This window comes from Labrus bergylta, chromosome 14, assembly GCF_963930695.1.
Source record: "Labrus bergylta chromosome 14, fLabBer1.1, whole genome shotgun sequence".
Lineage (NCBI taxonomy): Eukaryota > Metazoa > Chordata > Actinopteri > Labriformes > Labridae > Labrus > Labrus bergylta.
This window is the reverse complement of record NC_089208.1, coordinates 26,705,777-26,726,931: the sequence shown is the minus strand read 5'-3', so window position 1 is coordinate 26,726,931 and position 21,155 is coordinate 26,705,777. Positions and strand designations below refer to the sequence as shown.

At 42.6% G+C, this 21,155-nt stretch overlaps 1 protein-coding gene across 5 annotated transcripts in view; it reads right to left on the bottom strand.

Moving 5' to 3' along the window:
• Positions 1-21,155, bottom strand: part of robo3 (roundabout, axon guidance receptor, homolog 3 (Drosophila)) — a 189,635-nt gene that overhangs the window by 17,626 nt on the left and 150,854 nt on the right. For all 5 annotated transcript variants that reach the window (XM_065962837.1, XM_029276509.2, XM_029276508.2 and 2 more), the window contains 8 exons: positions 18,053-18,224; positions 14,325-14,530; positions 6,975-7,056; positions 4,648-4,816; positions 1,992-2,158; positions 1,715-1,836; positions 1,382-1,598; positions 692-816 (listed from right to left, as the gene is read on the bottom strand). In XM_065962837.1, coding sequence (XP_065818909.1) covers positions 692-816; positions 1,382-1,598; positions 1,715-1,836; positions 1,992-2,158; positions 4,648-4,816; positions 6,975-7,056; positions 14,325-14,530; positions 18,053-18,224 — 1,260 coding nt within the window. The remainder of the gene's footprint in view (positions 1-691; positions 817-1,381; positions 1,599-1,714; positions 1,837-1,991; positions 2,159-4,647; positions 4,817-6,974; positions 7,057-14,324; positions 14,531-18,052; positions 18,225-21,155) is intronic.

Sequence of the window (21,155 nt, the reverse complement as noted above, 5' to 3'; positions counted from 1 at the left end):
CCGCTAACCAGAGTGCTGAACTCTGCGTTTGAAGTCTCAGAAACACAGCCTCAAGATTTATTTTTCAGTCGAGGATTTACTTTTGCATGAACACCGAATGAACAATATATGAGGGTCATGTTCCTGCAATTTCACTGAAGCCTTTTTTCAACAGCCCTTCAGTAGCCCCGACTTCTATTGAGTCTACATGCTTTTTGTTGGTGTGATAATTAATGATCGGGTTGGCATTGATATATTTTTTTTCAACTTCCCTTTTAAAATCAACAGTTGGTCACGCTCTGAAAGGAAGCTACTGTGAGCCATTTGTGCTTTTTTCAGTCATTTCTTCTGAATGCTCTGTGATATCTGTATGAGTGTTTGGTGCTCGCCATCTTCAAATAAAAAGCATTGATGGTCAATGATAATGGTAAATGCACTTTTCTAGTCTTCTGACTACTCAAAGGGCTTTTACACTGCAGGTCACACCCACACATTCACACACTGATGGCAGAGGCTGATGAGTAAAGAGTCCATCAGAAGTAACTAATCCATTCATACACATTCATATGCAGCTGCTGAAGCATCATGAACAAATTGGACACATTGGACATGTGGCTGCAGGAGCTGGGGATTGAACCCCCGACCTTCCGGTATGGAGATGAATGCCCCACTGATCACTGCTCATGAGTGAAACACGCCGGCATGTCTTTACCCTGTACTCCTGGATGATGCCGTTCTGCATCTCGCTGGGCGGAGGTTCCCACGAGACGCTGATGCTGGAGCTGTTGCTGAGCTTCACCGTTGCCACTGTGACACCTCTGGGTGGGGCGCTGGGGACTGTGGGGGAGGGGGAGGGGGGACAGGTGGACAGCAGTTGTGTCATTTAATCAACACACAAAACACTGAAACTGCAAGAAACTGAAAGTGTCTCCGGGGGTAATAACAGAGATAAAAACTGGTGAAGGAACATGAAAGTGAGCTGTAGCAGGCGAGGAAATTAGGATTTATTGAGTGCTTTAAAAAAGTTAATAACTTTCTTTTTTTGCAGGCTTAGCTGCTCAGGCGGGTCGATTCAGAGTCTATAAACCCTGATGGCAAAAAAAGAAAGAAAAAAAAGACTGTTCCCTTGTTTTTAATCTAGAGTTTGGATCAACCAATATAAACCTGCAGAGAACCTCAGGCTGCAGGAATCTCCGTGTGTGGAGGCTGAATTTAATGAAAATAGGGATCAATATAAATGAATTTAAGGGGGGGGGAGGATATAAAATTAACCCTGAAATGAGATAGCATTACGGAGATGTATGTGGTGTCAGACAGGCTAATGAAGAGAACACTTTCAAGGCCTCACAATGTCAAAGAAATTAAATGGGGGTTTATTTTGAGGCCGCATTTTATTTCTTACCTTCTTCCGGAGTTCTAACCAGCAGCGTCCGGCTGTCTTTGCCCTGGAATTCATCAAAGTAGGGACGGATCTTCATCTCGTACTCAGTGCCCTTGAGCAGGCTGGTGAGGACGGTGCTGCGCTCGGAGGGGGAGTTGATGTCCTGCAGGAGCCAGTTCGCTCCGCTGGGTCTGTAGAAGAGCCGGTAGCCCTGCACGTACTGAGACTGACGGTCCACCTGGAGGAAAATGAAGGAAATGAGAAAAGGTGTAAAGAGAGATGAAATGATGATTTCAAACCCGAACTGAAGCCCTAAAATGTGTCTTCCCCTAAATAAATCAGAGATGCACTCACAGTCCAGGACACTCGGATGGACGCTGTTGTGAGCGTGACGGGCTCCTGCAGCTGCACGGCCACCTCTGCCAGCTCCCTCTGCACCTGCCTGTGGTCCACTCCCTGACCTGTAGGACTCACGTCTGAAGAGGAGGAAACACACATTTTCACTCCTCTAAAAAAGTGCTGCTGCTAATGCATTAACACCGTCCCCGGCTGTGGTGTTTTATACCCTAACCCTAAGAAAACTGGATGGGAGTCATGTTTTATTTGGGGGGTAGGAGGTGTGTGGACTCACCTTGCGTTCTGACAGGCTCAGAGATGGGGCTCGGGTCGCTCAGGCCATAGGCGTTGACAGCCCGGACGATGAAAAGGTAGATGGTGTTGGGGAGGAGGCCGGTGATGGTGTGAGTTTCTATCTTGACCATGTCGGCTACAGTCTGCCACGTGCTGCCTGCTGATTGGCTGTAAAAGAACAGGGGAAAAGACTAATGTTACATTTATGACATCATAATATATCTACCAAACAAATACGATACTCCTGATATGTCCACTTGAAGAGCTTATTTAGAGATATAATAAACATGTTTTTTTAAATATGATGAATTTAAATGATCCAGGAAAGAAAGACAGAAAGAAAGAAAGGAAGAAACCAAGATGGGAAAAAAGAAAGAAAGTAGGAAAGAAAGAAAGAAAGAAAGAAGGAATGAAGGAAAGAAATAAGGAAGAAAGGGGAGGAAGGAAGAAGGAAGGAAGAAATGAAGGATGGAAGAAAGTAGAAAAGAAAGAAGGGAAGGAAGGAAGGAAGGAAGGAAGAAAGGAAGGAAGAGGCCAGGAAGGAAAAAAAGAGAGAACGTTTAGCTGTTTTTGTCTTGTTGTTCTGTTTGTCAGTTATTTATGTGCACTGCTGCTCTCTTAACATCTGCTCTGTGAGAAAGGTCACCTGGTTTAGCTGTATACCTTCTCTGTGGATCAATGAATATGAAGTTGACCTGACTTGACCTGTAATGGAGTACAGGCTATGAGTCTGCACAAGTTTCCCCCAGCATTCAGGAGATTGATTTGCGATGCTGATTTGACGTGCAGCTACAAAAATTTACTTATGCATGGAAAGATCTCCAGGCGATAACGGGAATCTATTTTTAGCTTCCTCTAATATTGCTTATGTGGTAAACAATAGCAGATTTGAGCAAAGTCACTCAGTTCAGAACAGTTTGTGTTCACCAGAAGATCTCCTCCAAATGAGACAATTTACTCTCCCCATGAATAATGTAATGAGGCTTGTGAGAAAGGCACAGCTGCCGTCAGGAAACCAGGGCATGTTTTCAGCCTTGTGGCACTCCCAGAGATGCGTCAACCCCTCCAAACCTCGGATCCCTCTTCTTCCTCCTCAATGTGAATTTACTGTCACCCTCTGCAGAGCCGCAGTCACAGAGGCCTCCCAAAGTATTTGTTTGACACTTTTTAGATTCTCCCCAAAGGGGTACTGCGGGGGTTTATGCTGAACTAGCTTCAGCACTGAACATCACAAATACTCCTCTTTTGAGTGTGTACTGCCCGGTGCCAGCGCCGCATTCAAGGTTGTGCAGGGGACGCTCAGAGGGAGTTCACACACACACACACACACACACACACACACACACACACACACACACACACACACACACACACACACACACACACACACACACACACACACACACACACACACACACACACACACACACACACACACACACACACACACACACACACACACACACACACGAGGCTGCGGCCCAAAAAAACAGAGAAAATGAATGCACACTCCCCCCGGAGAAAAGAGAGTCTTCCCTTTGTACATTAAATAAACACTCAAACACATTGCATACACACACACCAGCCCACTCTCTGTGCTCCAGCAAACACACCTCAGCACCTCAGGCAGGGCGAAGTTATTGTAAACATCCCAGCGGTCCCCTCCAGCTGCTTTTGAAGGGAATCAGTCTGCGTTACTTGGAAACGCTCGGCGGCTGCTCGGGGCCACAGTGGACGTCTGGATCTGATTAAACTCTGCCGGTGTTCTCGTCCTTATTGAAAAGGAAGGACACATTTCCCCCTGAACGCTGCCTATCTTCATCTGGAGGCCCTCCTTCAGTCCACAGAGCCAGCCGTCCCGCTCAGATAAATCTGATTTTTTTAAACTTAATTAAACCAAGGTGGACGTAGTCTCAGGTGGAACTTTAACTTCTCCTGAGGTGAAGTCAGATTCATATATACTTGTTGTGTAGAATGACACACACAACAAGTTTATTGTTGCCATGGAAACACTGTTACGTCAAAGACCACTGTATGTAAGGAATGTAATATCAGTCATACTTGGATACATTGTCTGTAAATGCATTCTCTTCCTCGCCTGTAGTCTTCGCTATGGTCAACTCGAGTTTGTTTTCATCGCAGGGTGGGGGGTCAGAGTAGCAGATACCACTGAACCACTCCCATGATTCCCCGCCAGTCTCGACATCATCTTTTGTTATTTTCAAGAAATATTTTCTTGGACAGAAACAAAATTGCGACAGTATTTGTTGCAGGTGTTCCTTGAATATGGTGCCAGCAAGAATCAGATGTAAAAAAAAAAAAAAAGGGCAGATTTTTTATTTTTTTTCCCCAGACAATAGTATGTCAATGTGATGTTGACCTATGACCCTTTGAGAATAAAATGCCACTGTTGAACTTGAGTGTGAAAATTGTAAGCTCATGAAATCATGATTAATGGCCCTAAAACAGTAGTGCAGCCATGAGCCCAAATGGACATTTCCTGCTAAATCGGGGAGTAATGAACGTATTACCAGAGAGCTTAAAAACATCATTTGTCCTTAACAAGCTTGAAGGTTTTCTAAAAACCCAGGAAAACTGAGTTTGTTGATTGTTGATTCCATTCACTTCTGATGGGACGTAGATTCAGTGAACCTCACCTGAAGGCCTCGATGATGTAGGAGGTGACGGCGGCTCCTCCCTCGTGTGCGTTGGGTTGCCAGGTCAGAGAGACGCTGTTCTTGGACACATCTGTGACGATGGGTTTGTGTGGAGGACCTGGCAGCTGGAAGGGCTCTGTGGTCTGAGCTGCCGACGAGTCTGCGCTGTCTGCATGGTGAAGAGGAAAGTGGGAAAGAAGAAGAAAGGATGGAGGAGAGAGAGAGAGAGAAGAATATGAGCACATCAGATTAAACTAAAACATCTCCCCTTTAGCATTCCTCGTTTCATAATGTCCTCTGTGTAATCCTGTTAATGTTGACTGAACATTTGCATCAGTGTCGCTGCAGGCTAACTTCCTCACTTCTCACAGGATCTAATCACAATTTGTTTTTTTTTCACGTCGACTATTACAAGTTAACAAAGCATCGCGGCGCTAACAGTGGAATAACAAACTCTCCGTGTCATCAGAGCGGCTTGTTAAGTCATTACTCCTCGTTCATTAAACACCTCTAATGAAATCTCTGCAGCTTCAAATATCTGACGCACTAATCGCCTGATGGGTTGTTGAGGAAATAAAAGGGGCACAGCCTCACCAAGCACTGTCTGATTCAAAGACACTGTGTGCCTGGAGCTGCAGCAGAGTCCATATAACACACAGTTATATCTCAGCATGTTTTAACCTTGATTTATAATGCTATAGGAAAGTATAGGTTGCTCTTTTACAACTTCTTTCTTCACATTCATGCTCTCACAGACACTAGAGCCTGCACGACAACAACCTCAGGTCCAAATACTGTATATATAAGTAGATAAATATAAGAAGCGGGATGCCATATTTGGGTTTCAGATCAACCCCTTGTAAAGACTGGAGTTCACCATCTTAGATTTTCATAGCGAAAGGATGTATCCTTTCTTAGGTATTTTGTATAGTTTTGTAATGTATTTGCTGGTTGTAGTCTGATGTGTGTCTATTGATGTCTTAGTAGTTTGCTGTCTTTGTTTTATTTTATTTATTTTTTTTTTTACTGTTTTGGAGTTATTGTCCTGACCTTGTCTGTTTGTTTTTTTTGTGCCTCATTTGTTATTTATATGTCCCCAGTTTGTCACTCTATTGCACCTAATAAAAAAAAAAAAAAGAAAAAAAAAAAGATTTTTATAGCGAAAATGTCACCACCACCATTTAATGAGAGGATATACCAACTATTCTAGTGGCAACTTATCAATCACAGCCACCACATGATTACCGTCACTGTAACTCAAAATGTGACCATCAGGGCCTGTGTCCACTAATGCTGCTTTTTGCACTGGCAGCGCCCATTTTCTATAAAAAAAACCAAAGCAGTTCAGTGCTCCGTGTTTTCGTCGCTCTCAGGTAAAAGTAGTTCAACTTTTGAATCGATGTCACTCTCCTGAATGCCACTTCTCCCTCGCTGACCAAGCAAAATCAAGAAGGGGCGGGACTTCTTATATCAGCTTTTTCAACAACAATGGCAGAGGAGAAACTTAATTGACTCTTTTTCGAGGGAACAATTTCTAAGTCTAGAGCTGCTGCTAATACAAGGACACGATTCCCTTACATTGTTTTCATTTTTTCTTGGTGATATTTCCTTGAATAAAAGCAAATACTAAGCATGCAGAGGTTTCTAAACAGTCACTATCGGAGAAAGTGCAAGTCAACTTTCCTAACCTAGCAGCAATGAACACCCAAGAGAAACTGAAGATGAGGTTGTTAGTGCTGCCAGCGTCATGGACATCCTAATTTACAAAACACACGCTGTGTTGAAGAATACTTCAAAGTAAAGATTAAGACAAAAAGGTTATTACAGTCATGTTTACTGACATGACCAATCATTGAGATTAATCTATTGAGTCACCCCCTGCTGGACATTAGAAAGAATGCATTTGCACATAAGAGGCTAAATCCACTTCCTGTTTACAGTTTATATTTATAATCTGCAGCAGTTAGCCTCAGATATTTGTTTTAAATCGAGCAAATGATTGTATTAGCAGAAACATGGACTTTTTAGACTGAAAGGGAAAACTCACATCCATATTTAGTTTCACTCTCACTTAAATGTGCTCACACTCTAACCTACATCTCTTTTTGTTTGTCATGGCTGTTAACTAAAAGAGTGAAAGTGTCACACAGCCTCTTTGAGTCTAAATGAACAGAAGTGGAGAGCGATAATCAGAATCACTGTTTTTGGACACATCTATTTCCAGCTCAATGAAAGCGTCTCTTATGAGGAGGGCTGTCTGTTGTTTCATGCTCATACTTCACAGAGCTGTCATTTGCATGTTTTCAAAAACCACACGGACAATTTACCTTTAACGGTGAGCACTCCACTCCAACTCGTCTCTCCACTGGAGCTGGAAGCCACGCAGGTGTAAACTCCAGAGTCCGTTTCCTGGCAACAGAAAAAACGTGTATCAATAGTTCAGTGTGTGTGTGAGCATGTGTGTGTGTGTGTGTGTGTGTGTGTGTGTGTGTGTGTGTGTGTGTGTGAGAGAGAGAGAGAGACTGTGGTACAATGTTAAGGCACTTATTAGCAGTGATTGAGACTAAATGTCATACTACTTAGAGGCGAGTGTTTGTGCAGAGAATTCAGAGCAGAGAGAAGTTCAGGTGTATAAAATGTGGCAGAGCATAGAGCTGATGTTCACACAGAGTGAACGAGTGACTCTTCACTGTTTAACATCACAGAGAGAGAGAGATTCATTTTTAAGGAATTTTGGATGTCTGGCAATCATAATTCAACAAAAAGAAAGAAGAGTGAAGTACCCCCTGCAGGGCTACAATGATCCCTAGAGCTACATGTTGATTATTTTTGATACACCGTTTTAGACTGTTAGACTTTAGAGGCATGCAGGTCTTAAGTACAAAGAAACCTGAAAGGACATCATGGATTTTTGTAAGCTTGAATTTCAGCATCATATTTGAAGCAAAGTTCAGTTGAGAGAGAGTTTAAATCTTTCATCGTAAATGGCGGCTATATCGGGCATCAATCATTGTTAAATGCATATGACTGTTTGCATTTTAATTCCTTCATCATAACATCTTTAATTAACGGCTTCTACTTTGATGTTTTGTCAATCGTAGTTATTTCTAAAATGATATATACTCAGTGGAGTTACATGAAGTCAAGCTGGTGGCTCTTATGTTCTTCATCTCGATTTGTGCGCAGAGGAGGAGGAGGAGGGGGGAGGAGGAGGAGGGAGGGGGAGGAGGAGGGGAGTTAGAGGATCAAAAGACAGAATTTCAATGACCAGCTAGAGTCTAAAATGTCTGAGGAGTCGGGTCTTTGTACCCAACAGCTACTTAGCATGCTGAACGGGCTATGAGCAGATGTAATTAAGAGGTGTGTGTGTGTGTGTGTGTGTGTGTGTGTGTGTGTGTGTGTGTGTGTGTGTGTGTGTGTGTGTGTGTGTGTGTGTGTGTGTGTGTGTGTGTGTGTGTGCGCGCGCATGAATGCGGGTTGTTAAATGTTTGGGGAGGTGAGCCAAAAGCGAGACGGGCTGTGAAATTGCTTACAACAGAGGAGATGTTGGGGGTCTCCACACGGGGGGAATCTCTCAGTGTGACACAGAGGTGGAGACACCTCGACTCTGAATGTGATTCTGTTGATTTAGCTTAATAGACGGAGTATCTCCTCTTCTGCATCTCCAGTTTTGGAAACAACATGCACAGTGTGAAGAATTGTTCAGTCGTCAAAGTGCTTCATTAGCCAGTGAACACTGATTCATAGGTTCATTTGTGCTTTCTTCACTGAAACGTCTGCCTGATAAATACATGATACATTTACACACCAAAAGATATACACAGCCGAGACGTGCTTTGGGTCTGATTGGTCTTTAACGCATAGATTGTTTTTGTCTGTCATCAATCTAACCGATATGCAAATCAAGAGAAAGTCTAGCCTATTTTCAACAACAGCTTTTCTCACATGGCAAATGGACTTATTGAGTCTCGTGTAAAGTAACCATCAGTACTAAATAATCATTCAATTTGCGAATTCAGTGTCTTGCCCAAGTTACACTTTGACATGTTACTGCAGAAGGTATGGGATCGAACCCCCTGCATGAGGGATGACCGACTCCACCACTGAGCCACAGCTGCTCCCACGCCAAGAGAAGGTAGAACACATGATCACCATCACCAGGCAGGAAAGGACAGATGATGATGCATCAAAAATAATCAATCAGGTTGAATTTCCATCTATATTAAAAAGGAAATCATCTTCAGAAAAGGTACAGAGGTAATAATGGATTTGAAGTGTCTGAAAATGTAAATTCTGGTAGGCTTTTTTTGTTTTGGATTTTGAAAATTTCAAAAAATCAGAGAATCGAAAATGACCAAGTACTTTGAGTTTTCTGTCACTGATTTACACAAGTCTGTTTCTCTACAAATATGTGATTTAGAGAGAAACGTAAAATGAGATCTGTAAGGATGTTACTTTAAAGTCATAGTGTAGCCTTTGTATCGTTCGTTTGTATTGAGCCTTGTAAATGTTTTCTTTTCACACCACTGTCATAAATGCATTCAACAGTTGTGTTGTTCTTGACCTCCATAGGCAGCTGCAGAGACGGATGAGTATAGTCCTGAAGATAACATTCATTCTTTCTGCAGGGGAGAGCTCTGCACTCTATCTGTGCCTTTAAAGTTGAGCGTTTCTTGATGACATAATTTAATTCTGTTGAGTTGCAAACTACAGCTAACGAGCGGTTGCTGACTGGCTGTGAGAAATAGTTGTTCCTAATATGTTAAAACCAGGAATTCTAAAGCATTTCTTTAACATCTGACATCAGCTGTAGGTCGTACCACCTCTAGGGATGAGGAATTCAAAGAAGCATGGAGAGCAGATGCTTTAAAGTTTATTTTTTGGGTTTCCGTCAGGAGAGAAATAGGGAAACAGGAAATATGGGGAGAGAGAGTGTTGGGGTTGACATGCACCACACAGCGTCAGGATCAGGAATCGAACCTGTGACCAGGGTGAAGAGGGCTGTAGCCTCTGAACATGGTGCACCAGCACTACCCACTGAGCCACACTGACGTCCCTGCATTGAGAAAGTTATTCTTACTGAAAGCTTGTTTTTAATTCCATTGCAAGTTAGTTCAAAAAGGGCTTACTGCTGGTATTTATATTTAAACTGCACAGGCTGGGAATGCTTGCTCATTTTAAACTTCTCCTGTGGAACTGTGTGTGTGTGTGTGTGTGTGTGTGTGTGTACAGGTGTGTGTGTGTGTGTGTGTGTGTGTGTGTGTGTGTGTACAGGTGTGTGTGTACAGGTGTGTGTGTGTACAGGTGTGTGTGTGTGTGTGTGTACAGGTGTGTGTGTGTGTGTGTGTGTGTGTGTGTGTGTGTGTGTGTGTATGTGTGTGTGTACAGGTGTGTGTGGGAGTGTTTGGGAACATTTTTAATTTGTTTTTAATCTGTTTCTCTGCGAGATGCTTCACTCCCCTGTACTTCATCAATTTGCAAGAAACACAATCAGTGTTCTCTTATTCTCTTCTTCTGTGAGCACAGACGCATTACTCCCATTGAAAAACCCTCATACATTATGCAGAGGATGTGCAGAGCCGAGCCTATCAGAGAGCGGCTCGGCCATTCTTCCTCGGCTGTGTTGCGGTCGGCTCATCAGTAACACTGACAGAGGAATTACTCAGGACTAAGTGGCTTGTCAGAGAGCGTCCTGCAGGACAGAGGGACAGGTGACTCTCCTCCCATTCAACTCCCTGCTCTGCCCCTCCTCTCTCTCTTTAGGCCTTGACCTTCAGCCGACCTGTGGGACGGCTGATGATGCCTCTGACTAAAAGGGGGGGGGGGGGGGGGAGCAGGTCCCCAGATGGTGGTGTTTGATCTGTGGATGGGGAGTCAGTACAGAGGGGGGGAGGTGGGTGGGGTAAACAGCCGGGACACCTGACTATTAATCAAGGCAGGCAGCTCTGAGTGCTGTGAGAAACAGATTGCTGAAAAATGGATGAGGGGAGAAGAAGACTGGAGGACATGAGGGAAGAGCTCCAGGCTTTAAAAGCGAATCTGAGAATATTTATTCACATATTATAGTTTTAAAATGTCTTTGCCTGAAGATATTTCTTATTATAAAGAATGAATTCAGGCTAAATGGTATTCATATATTTGCATAATTATGGGTGTGGCCGGGGCAGACTGACAAGGTGGACGTGTTTTAGGCACACCTCTCCACCTTTCTACTTTCTACATTAAAAAAGATAGTTATGTTGAGTCAGCATTTCCCATATCTAAAGGGGCTAATGTCGTCCATTGTTGCTAAGGACAGCTTTAAATGTCACAGCGTCATTGGAAGATGATTCCTTTTTGCTAATGCCATTTTAAAAGTGAGATGTTTTTACAGTCAATGGTCCGTCCTTTGTCTGTAGCTAACCCCAAAAGTCCTATTCAGTTTGCTTTATGTATACACGTCTACCCTGCAGAAATCATCTGCCAATCAAACTGAGTGAAGTGAACTTTGTCTCGTTTTCCACCACCTGCTAACCAACCAGTTAGCCTGGGTATCAGCTGTCTGCACAAAACAAGCAAGCAGAAGGTTGATAATGATGTCACAGCGTGGAGAAGGGAAATGTAATTACAAGCTCTAACATATGCACACTGGGATTTAAAGTCAACACATGAACCTGACTTCCTGCTTTCACCTGTAATGTATTTTCTTTTGACCACGCACTCCTCCTCGCTCTCCTCTGGCTTTTTGTTTCCACATTGCCGTCCACACAACCACTTTTATCCAACACCCACACCAACCATTTAGCAGAGAGGCAGCCTGGACCTCTCTTTAACCCCCCACTAGCATACTCACACACACCCACACATAAACACATACACACTTCCCGTCTGTCCAGGACGTCTTGGCACCGGTGAGGGACAGCAGAGTGTGTGAGGGTGTGTGAGGGTGTGTGTGTGTGTGTGTGTGTGTGTGTGTGTGTGTGTGTGTGTGTGTGTGTGTGTGTGTGTGTGTGTGTGTGTGTGTGTGTGTGTGTGTGTGTGTCTGGCAGAGATCCCAGGGTAATGGCATCTCCTCCATGCCAAGGGTTTGAGGAACAAACAGACCATCTGTCTCCCTCCTGGGGCCCAGATGAGATCGACTTATTTAGATTGATGATTTCAGGGTTAAATGTTTCTCTTTCTTTTAAAGCTGATTTCATTTTTCTGTCTTGTCATGCAAAAGGAAGACTGTAGTAATGTTTTGTGTTTAATGTGTTCTACTCTCTCTCTCTCGAAGATGAATTCATTCATTGCCAAGCTCCAATAAAAGGGATGTTTCAGATTTATTTAACCTACGGATAAATATATGTAGGATTTTATGTGTAACATCCTCAGGGGAATAAACGGCTATTACTCGTTTCGGGTTTGGGAGAAGTAAAAAAAAAACAAAAAAAGCCCATTTTCACCACTGCAAGGCAATAATAAAAAATAAAAATCCTGTGGTTATGACTGTATTTTAGCACCCGTTCTCTGCAAAGAGAGATGTTGCTTAAAGTCAGTGCAAAGACCAGAGGTTTGTCTCTACCAGGGGTGTGTCAAGACTTTTTACTTGGGGGGGGGGGGGGGGGCGCACTTTGGGCACTGACGTATGCAGGGGTGGCATGACGTTTAATTCTATATTTATATCCTAAAATGATATGTACTTGTAAAGCAGAAGTCTTCTTAGCCTGATTATTTAGGGACTCAGATGTGCAAAGTCACAGTTTAAAGTGCTTTAGTAGTAGTAGTAGTACGATTGCGCTGTTCACTCACCATGAGGTAAACATCATCCCCCCCTCACTCGCTCATGTGAATTTACCTGAATATTTCCTGCTGCATACTCACATCAGCTCACCTTGACTTTTTTACCAGAGCGCTGGCAGGAAAAAGTCCAGGTGAAGTCAGGGTAAAAATGTCTGGACATTATCAGTTTTTGTGCATGTGTGAATACAGCTAACATCCCCAAATGCCTGCAAAATCTACACTTTCATCTGTCTCAGCTGTTCTTATGTTAACTACCAACACACTAGATTAAGATGCTGAACATGGTGCTACTTTTCCTTCCTGCTTAACATTAAAAACCTGTTCATTAAAATGCTAAGTACAGCCTCAGAGAACCACCAGAGTACCTGTCATGTCTTTGTCATGTTTTCTAGAACCATTACAGCTCTGGGAAAAAAATTGTCAACCCAGCAACAATGTTTCTCTTTCCTGTTTCCTTTTTTAAGAGATGGACTCGAGTGTCCAATTACTGACAGGCCAGAAACTTAAGCGCACAGATCAACATCTGCAAGAAAAAAGTGTGGCTGTCGTATCTGTGATCAAAAGCAGTTACTAGCATTTGTTGTTTTGTTTGCTGTAAAACAAACGCACCACCATCACCGAGGGCATGTCGGCTCTCTGTGCAGAGTCTGATCAAAAGATACCGAAGCCTGCAGAGAAACTTCAACGTGCTGCTTGAAAGCTTCAAACGGCCTCTGAAGCATGAACACGTCGAGTTCCCAGCTGTTCCTTTTATTCCCGCATGATGTAAACGCAGAAGATGATGTACATTATAGGCCTCCAACTCCATGACTATACTTCCCCTCAATCCTCTCTTCTCATCTCCTCTCCTCTCCTGTACTCTCCTCTCCTCTCCTCTCCACACCTATCATCTCCTTTCCTATCATCTCCTCCTCCTCTCATCTCCTCTCCTCTGCTCTCCACTCCTCTCCTCTCACTCAGCCTCCTGCTCCTCCATCTCTCCCTCTCTCTCTCTCTTTCATCCAGTCCTCACTCACAGTGATGTATCGAGGATTTAATTACGACTCTCAGCGATCGTTAATCATTGAGAACCCACAATCAATTCATGCCGGGGCCTCCTCGGCTCCCTCAGAGGCTGCGGTGACCTCAGGTGCTGCTTTCGCACCCAGGAGGGAAGTGTGCGCAGAAAGGATTTCATTAGCACGGAGAAGGACGCCGCTAACGACTGCTAATGGCCTCGCACGCTCATTACCAGGGTGCTCACGCCTCACAGATGCGGGTTTCTGCAGCATTCCCAACCGCTCCTCCACTCATAAAATCTAATCTAATCGTCTGAGTCAATCGTGAACATATACTTCGTTTAAGAGCTTCATTCTTTCCCTGTAATTAAAATGAAGTGTTTTATCCAGGGTGGCCTGCATGGTGTTTGATGTGCAAATATTGACGCATTTTGATCATGAAAATATTTTAATGAGTTCATTTTCAGCTGTGATGCAATGGAATTAAAATACACTGACTTAGACTAAGTTGAAGGTCTGAATGTGAGAGGAATATTTCTTATTGTATCTGTCTGGGAATTAAAATGTACTTTGCAGGATTTGATTTTAAGGGCTGCAGGAAAACATCCATTATGACTCCTTTAACAAGTCTATTCTCCACAAATAAACAATAACCATCTCCTAATTTCAGCTCTCTGCAGCCTTACACATATCTGCTTCATGCCTTTTTCCAAACATGCACTTCTGAAAGTTTCTAGAAAATGTCAGGACAGGCTGCCTCTGAAATCTTTCCTGACTTGGCTGTTCACACATGATGCTCTACATCGAAGGAGAATAAGGCGGGAGGGGTCGGGGGGGGAGGAGCGAGTAGTCTGCCCCTCCAATGTCAGGGTTCAACAGACACTGGTTATTAAGCACATGATTTGCTTTTTTAAATACCTGGAGGTTGGTGATTTGAAATGTGCCGTTGTCCATCAGGCTGATTCGACCATCGTTTCCCAGAATCCTCTGCCCGTCTTTCTCCCACTGGATGCTGGGAATGGGGTTTCCCATGATGTGGCAGTGTAACTGAGTGGTGGATCCAGGAGCTAATGTGTGATTGGCTGGTCCCTGGCGGATGATGGGCGGGACGCGATCTGATGGTGCTACAACAAAAAGAGAAAGAAGTGAATTGAGGTAGAAGGTCATAACTTTTCTTCCCCCTCGATGTCTTTCAAGAGTCAAACAGTCACTTGATCCTCAGCGTTTATGTAAAAACCTCCAGGATGTCACCATACAGAACAAGTTCTCCCTGAAGGATTCCTCTCTCAGGTCCTGCTCCAGTTCAACATGCAAATCGATGACATAGATTTTTCCCCGACAGGAATATGTTCCTACAGTCGCCTTCTGTCAGAGTAAAGGACAACCTAACAGAATATGGAGTAGTACCTCAATGGATACACTGTTTAAATGCACAGTATGGTATCTCTTAAAAAAATGACAGTCTTACACACAGGTCTTTGTAAGTGTTATTTATAAGACAAAAAACTTTCTAACTTTCTGGGAGATGCAGGGTTTCTGTAGTAAATGTTAAATCGGCATGTTTTCTGAAGTTTCATAGTCAAAGATAAATCAGTATTTTGCACATTTTTTACTTTTTCATCAATATTAATTCAATTACTGGTAAACTGTTTCTTGAGTGAAAGGGGGGCTCTCAATCAAAACAATAACAACAGACGACTTTGAGGCTGGCGGGGAATCATGGGAGTGATTCTCTCTGCTACGAACTCTGAGTTGACCGTAGTAAAGACGAACGGGTGAAACCGACCTGAAGAAGATCCTATGTTTACAGACGATGTATCCAAGTATAATTTACATGACGTTTTTATCAGCTTTCAGTAGCAGTTCCCGCTTCCTTATGTAGCAGCATTTGACGTAACATCCGGTGTTTCCACGGCAACGGCAAACATGTCGTGTCTGTCATGGCGGCCGCCACAGCAAGACACGTCCCGTTACAACTCTAAAATGACAGATTTCTCTGGCTTTGATAACTGTTGGAAATATTTGAGGAAATGTAATTACTCAACAAAAAATATATATAACAGGTTTAGTCTATTCTTAATTAATTGAGACATTTTATTGTGAAAATTATGACATATAATCAACATACTGTATAGTACGTTTAAAATTAGTAAGACTTGAGGGTTTGTAAATAACAAACCCTATACTTTTGAGAAACCAGGTATCATTTAGACGAGTGGTTCTCAACTGGTCTGGCCTCAGGGCCCACCACTAACTACTCAATGAGAAATCATGTTCTGGTTGAAGAAAAATGACGACTGACGGATCTTTGGTAAAATACTGAGAGCTTGCCAGACACTTAAGTTTAAACATGATGAGATGACTTCCTGAGATCAGTTTTTTAAAATCCAGGACATAATAAAGAGAACAGGAGAAATAGAGGAAAAAGAATAAATAATGTATGCTCGGCTTACTTCAGCTGCAACAACACTTGGCTTCACTTCAGGGAAATGGGACGTGGAATGAATGCTTTGACACAAATAAAAAAACATACCAATTTGATGTGCATCTGCAGCTTACGCCTGTTAATGTGCATATTCAACAAATTAAAGTGCAATCTAAAACGTAGACAGCGTGGGGTAAAGTGTTCTTTTTTAGCAGAGTTGTGTTGAGTTTAGAAGAAGTGGTATGAAATCCTGCACATTCATAAAATGGAAATGTAAAGGAGCTAAACACTCCTTGTAAGCGAACGTCCTTGGTCTCTCACAACGCATTCACCTTTCAATGACTGAGCAGAAATGAACACTTCGCCCTAACAACACATGCTGCTGCATGCAAAGTAAGAGCAAACCCTCGTTAATATTCAGTGACATCATCAGCTCACTGAAAATATGTAAAGTCAAGTGAGGAGTTAAAATATTTAAAGCTGAACTAAATCCCTTGTTTGCTCCTTGAATGGGAGGATGTGGCGAGGGGAACACATGTAGCAGCAGGTTATTTGCATAAAAAACGATCACCAGACCATCCCCTCTGGGTTTACATCAGATCTGGACTCCTGCTGTTCCATCGTTAGGGGAGGAGAATATTTTAATTTCAGATGGATTTGAAGGATTTTTCTAATTTGTATCAGCGCATGTGTGTGTGGGTGAGAGGGCGGCGGTTTAATCAGCAGAATATTTTTATAATGGGGCGCCGAGGGCCTGGTGGTTAGTGCGCTCGCACTAACCACCTGTGTGGAGGCTGTGGTCCTCCAAGCGGGCGGCCCGGGTTCAATTCCGACCTGTGGCTCCACTCTGCATATCATTCCTCATTATCTCTCTCTCACTCCCTGATTTCTGGCTCTATCCACTGTCCTATCTCTCTAATAAAGGCAAAAAAAAATTGTAATCAACCAGGAAGCAGAGTGTGTTCTATTACTTTTATCAGTATTTATAAGGGAAAGTATTAGTTGTTATTTTTTCTTTATACATAAAAATTATGATAACAGTGATTAAAATTAGGTGATAAGTGATAATAAAACCCCACAGGGGCAAATGTTAATGATATCCATTCCACTGATTAAAGTTCTAATAAGTGAACTATTTTCCTTTTACAAATGCCAACAACATTTGAATAATAATGTGTCAACATGTGCCAAATTATAACAGCTGGAGGCAAAAGTCAGACACATTTACACTGGGTGTTAACAGCATGTCAGACAGAAAATATGCCAGCAGTCACGTATTTCTTTAGTCCCCATAAATACTGCAGTTAAAGATGACTGTGTCTGTAACGTGATCATGTGATCAGAGAAAGGCTGCTGCAGAAACAAAGACAATCCAAATCCTCAGTCAAGAAGAAGATGAGCCGACTTTTATTCAGTCTGTGTAATCCTGAACTTCTTTTTTTTTTTTCAAAATTGCTGCTCATTGGTCAGTGAGCAATGCAGGAGCAACAGCATGGCAAGCTGTAAACTTTACAACCTGAGTCAATAAAGCACCCCCCAAAAAATAAAAAAATCGTTTTTATCGAGAGCCAGATTATCGACAGCGATCTGCTCCTCTCCAGAACAAACAGAACTGGGAGTAAAGTAGTTTGGAGTTCTTATCTGGAGCTCTTCTTTAGACAGAGGAGTCATGAAGCTGATCTGCTGCTCACACATTTCTAAAACCCTGTTTCCATTTCCTGTTCAGTTCGGTTTGGTACGCAGTTAATGGAGTTTCCACTGTCAATCGTTGGAACTAGTACCAAAATAACCGATCCATATGGGTAGAAAGTCATTTCAAGGCTCTTTTGTTTTTTTGCCACTGTCATCAGTGTGTAGCCCCGCCCCATTGAAGACCTCAGAGGGGCTGCATAACGTCCTCTGTTGTTGCTCTGCTAACTGTTTTATGCAATTTTTTATTTTATCTATATTGTGGTATCTATCTATTTTTTGTAAAAAAAAAATATATATAATTTTTTTATTTAAAATGTGTACTGTGTTCACTTTTTGTTTGCAATTTTTGCTCTTTGCTGCTGTAACACCGTAAATGTCCCTGTTGTGGGATAAATAAAGGATTATCTTATCTTGTCTTCTTCTTCTTTGTCTTATTAATTAGCGAGCTACGCTCTGTCGCGTTGCTATGATGTCACTCTATTAAGTAGCTGACCGGCTATCATGTTTTTTGCACGTGTTTAACACTCACCACTCTCCACCTCCAGCAGGGCTTTGGTCAGGATGCTGCCGGCCACGCTGATGGCCTGACAGATGTAGTAGCCCGAGTCTTCCACCTGGACGTCTGAGATGGTCAGCTCGCCGCTCAGCGACACGGAGAAGCGACCCGACTGAGACGGCTCCTGGATGGGGAACAGCAGGATCTGCAGAAGAGGAACATCACAATGCTTAGACTTTTTTTAATCATGATTTCAGACACACCGACATGTACTCCCATGCTTTGACTTTAAGGGCTGATATTTAAAGAAAACTTCTCCACTACGGCTCGGCTTCATAATAAAGGATGTTGTGTCGACGGCAGACAAGAGTGGATCCACTCGCAGCTTTATTAAGAGTCTGAAAACTCTCTTGAATATTCAAGGATAAAGCTTTTTGTTCACATGTTCAGCTGGAATAAAAAGATACTCTAGGTCACTTGAGAATAAAGAGGCAGGAGAAATGGAGGACGGCTGATAGCTGAAACTATTTAAATTTACACTAAAGAGGGGATGGGCCAGAGAGCACTGAACAATCCACTGTGGAAATATCAATGTGTGTGATTTAAGTTCAACGTTATAAATGTCCTGACACTCTGTCTCTATGTGCGTTTGAGAACGTCCTTGAACTGAATGTGCTCATAACAACATGTAGCATCAGGACAAAGAGGAGAGGAGATGAACAAATTCAAACTGTGGTTTACATGTAAAAAAGCATCCAATAAAATCAACGGTCAACACATTTTTGCAGCTTAAAAGTCAAAATAATGCTTCCTGCTTTAAATGGATCTGGGTTATTGTTGGTAAACGTCTGTAGCTCGACTGCTGGACGTATTTGTTGCTGTAGTTTAACACAGCCTGCAAAATAAAGAAGTTCCTACAGATGCAAAAGCAGCTCCATCCATTTCACCACCTCCTTCAGGACTTGAGTCTGGATTACTACGGCTCACTGTTCCATCTACTTGGTTGCCCTTTGCCCAGTTTGATGACCTGTTAGCTCCATCAGGCATTATACTCACAGGACAGTCAGTGGGTACAGGGCAATTTAAAAAAAAATCACACTTCCTGTACACTTACTCAGGGCAACAAAAAGTTGCCTCACTATGATTTTACACACTGGTCTGTATGAGGTGTTTTTTAAGGGGTTGATGGCAGGAAGGTCAAACATGCAAAATGCCAAGTGAAATAAAAATAAATTCCCCAATAAAACATTTAATACCATCCACAGACAATATGCCAAGTAAATACAAAGACAAAGTATTACTGTACAATTATCTAACAAATCTTCAACTTTTTGTGACATTGAGTAAGTGTGCAGGTTTTCCTTAATGGGCACCAACTGTCAGCTTTTCATTTTAGCACCTGTGCACCTGTCTCCTGTGTCTCAAGGCCAACTGATATCAAAACCTTCTTCATTTAAGCAAACAGGCTAAGTGGAGTGTCATTTTCTTAAATGGTTTATTTTTTGGGGCGTTTATGCCTTCGTACAAGTAGTCAGAAACATGGTAGAGAGAGTGTTGAATGACATGCGGTAAAGGAGCCACAGGTCAGATTCAAACCCAGGCTGCAGGCTTGGGGAACTATAGCCTCCGCACGTGGGGCGCGCATTAACCACTAGGCTACCGGCACCCCGACCTGGTTGTATTTTCGAACCCTTGTGTGTCCTTTAGCTGATGTAGGAATTACATGTCATGCTACAATCACACAAATCTTCCCTCATTGCAGTGTACAATCACTTCTCTTATCTGGATACATTCTGCAAACCATCCGCTATTATCATATGTCAAGTAGAGCTGTGATTCCTAACCACAGGAATGAAGAGCTGAAATTGTCCTGTAGGACACCATTATCCATGAGACCTTCACTAACATTACCTCTGTGATGTATGACCCTTTTACAATGATACAGTTTCACCTGTAGCTTGAAAGCAAAATGGTTCTAATTCTTCACTTTCTGATACAATTTCACCAAAGTGCTTTTCCTCACCGTTATCCCCGATCTTCTCTATTTTCCCAGAGTATGAGATACGTTTCTTTCCTGGAGGTTATTCACACAAAGGAAGCCACTACTCACAACATGCTACCCGTATTCTTCCTCTCCTCCATGCTCTCTCCTCTTTATCTCCCTCCTCTGCCCTTGTTCTCCTTCTCCCACACAACTTCTCCAGGCCTCTTTTTTTTTTTTTTTTTCCCACCCTCACTCTTCCCCCTCTAATCTGTACCTGGGAGCCATGCTACCGGCACCCACGCACTCTCATCAGGCCTTTCAGTGCATTCCAACAGGCTGCCGTGCTTATCATGCGCTCGCCGTTTTCTCACACACAAAACCCACACTGACAAAAACACACTTCTGAAGACACGTAGGCCTGAGCAGACTCACGCTTTGAGGATAATAACCTGTGTGGATGATGGGGGAAATGAAGTGTGCATGATTGTGTAGCTGTGTGTGTGTGTGTGTGTGTGTGTGTGTGTGTGTGTGTGTGTGTGTGTGTGTGTGTGTGTGTGTGTGTGTGTGTGTGTGTGTGTGTGTGTGTGTGTGTACTACTGAACTACAGCAGTAACAGAAAAATATGACAGTAAAGAAAATGACAGAAATGAGGGATGGAGGCTCTCCTTAAAGCAAAAGTGGCATGTAAAGAAACTAGCTTAGCATAAAATCAGCTCTTATATCATTGCTATTAATATGTCATTATTTAATAATTAAAAATGTGAAATTGTCTCAAATCACTTACAAAACAGCAACAAAAACGTCTCCTCCTTACTTTAACTCTCTCTTGTTTCTGACAGGCTCAGACTGATTTCACTGCAGCCATTAGAGATCGTTTCTTCACTGCTGGCAGGAACAATCCCAAACCTTTTTTTTTTCTTCTTTTTTTTTAATTAACGGTAAGAAAATCAAAATCAGTTAAAAAAAAAAATTCCCAGGATGAAATACCAGAATAATGATTTAACTGCAGTGAGGAGAAACATGACCAAAGTTGATCCACTATGCAGCATGCTTGGATTTACACAGTTTACTCCAGTGATGTGGTCTATGAGGATGTTTACACCTTGCATTAACATCCATCCTGGGTCATCTCATAACAAGTGGACAAGTGCT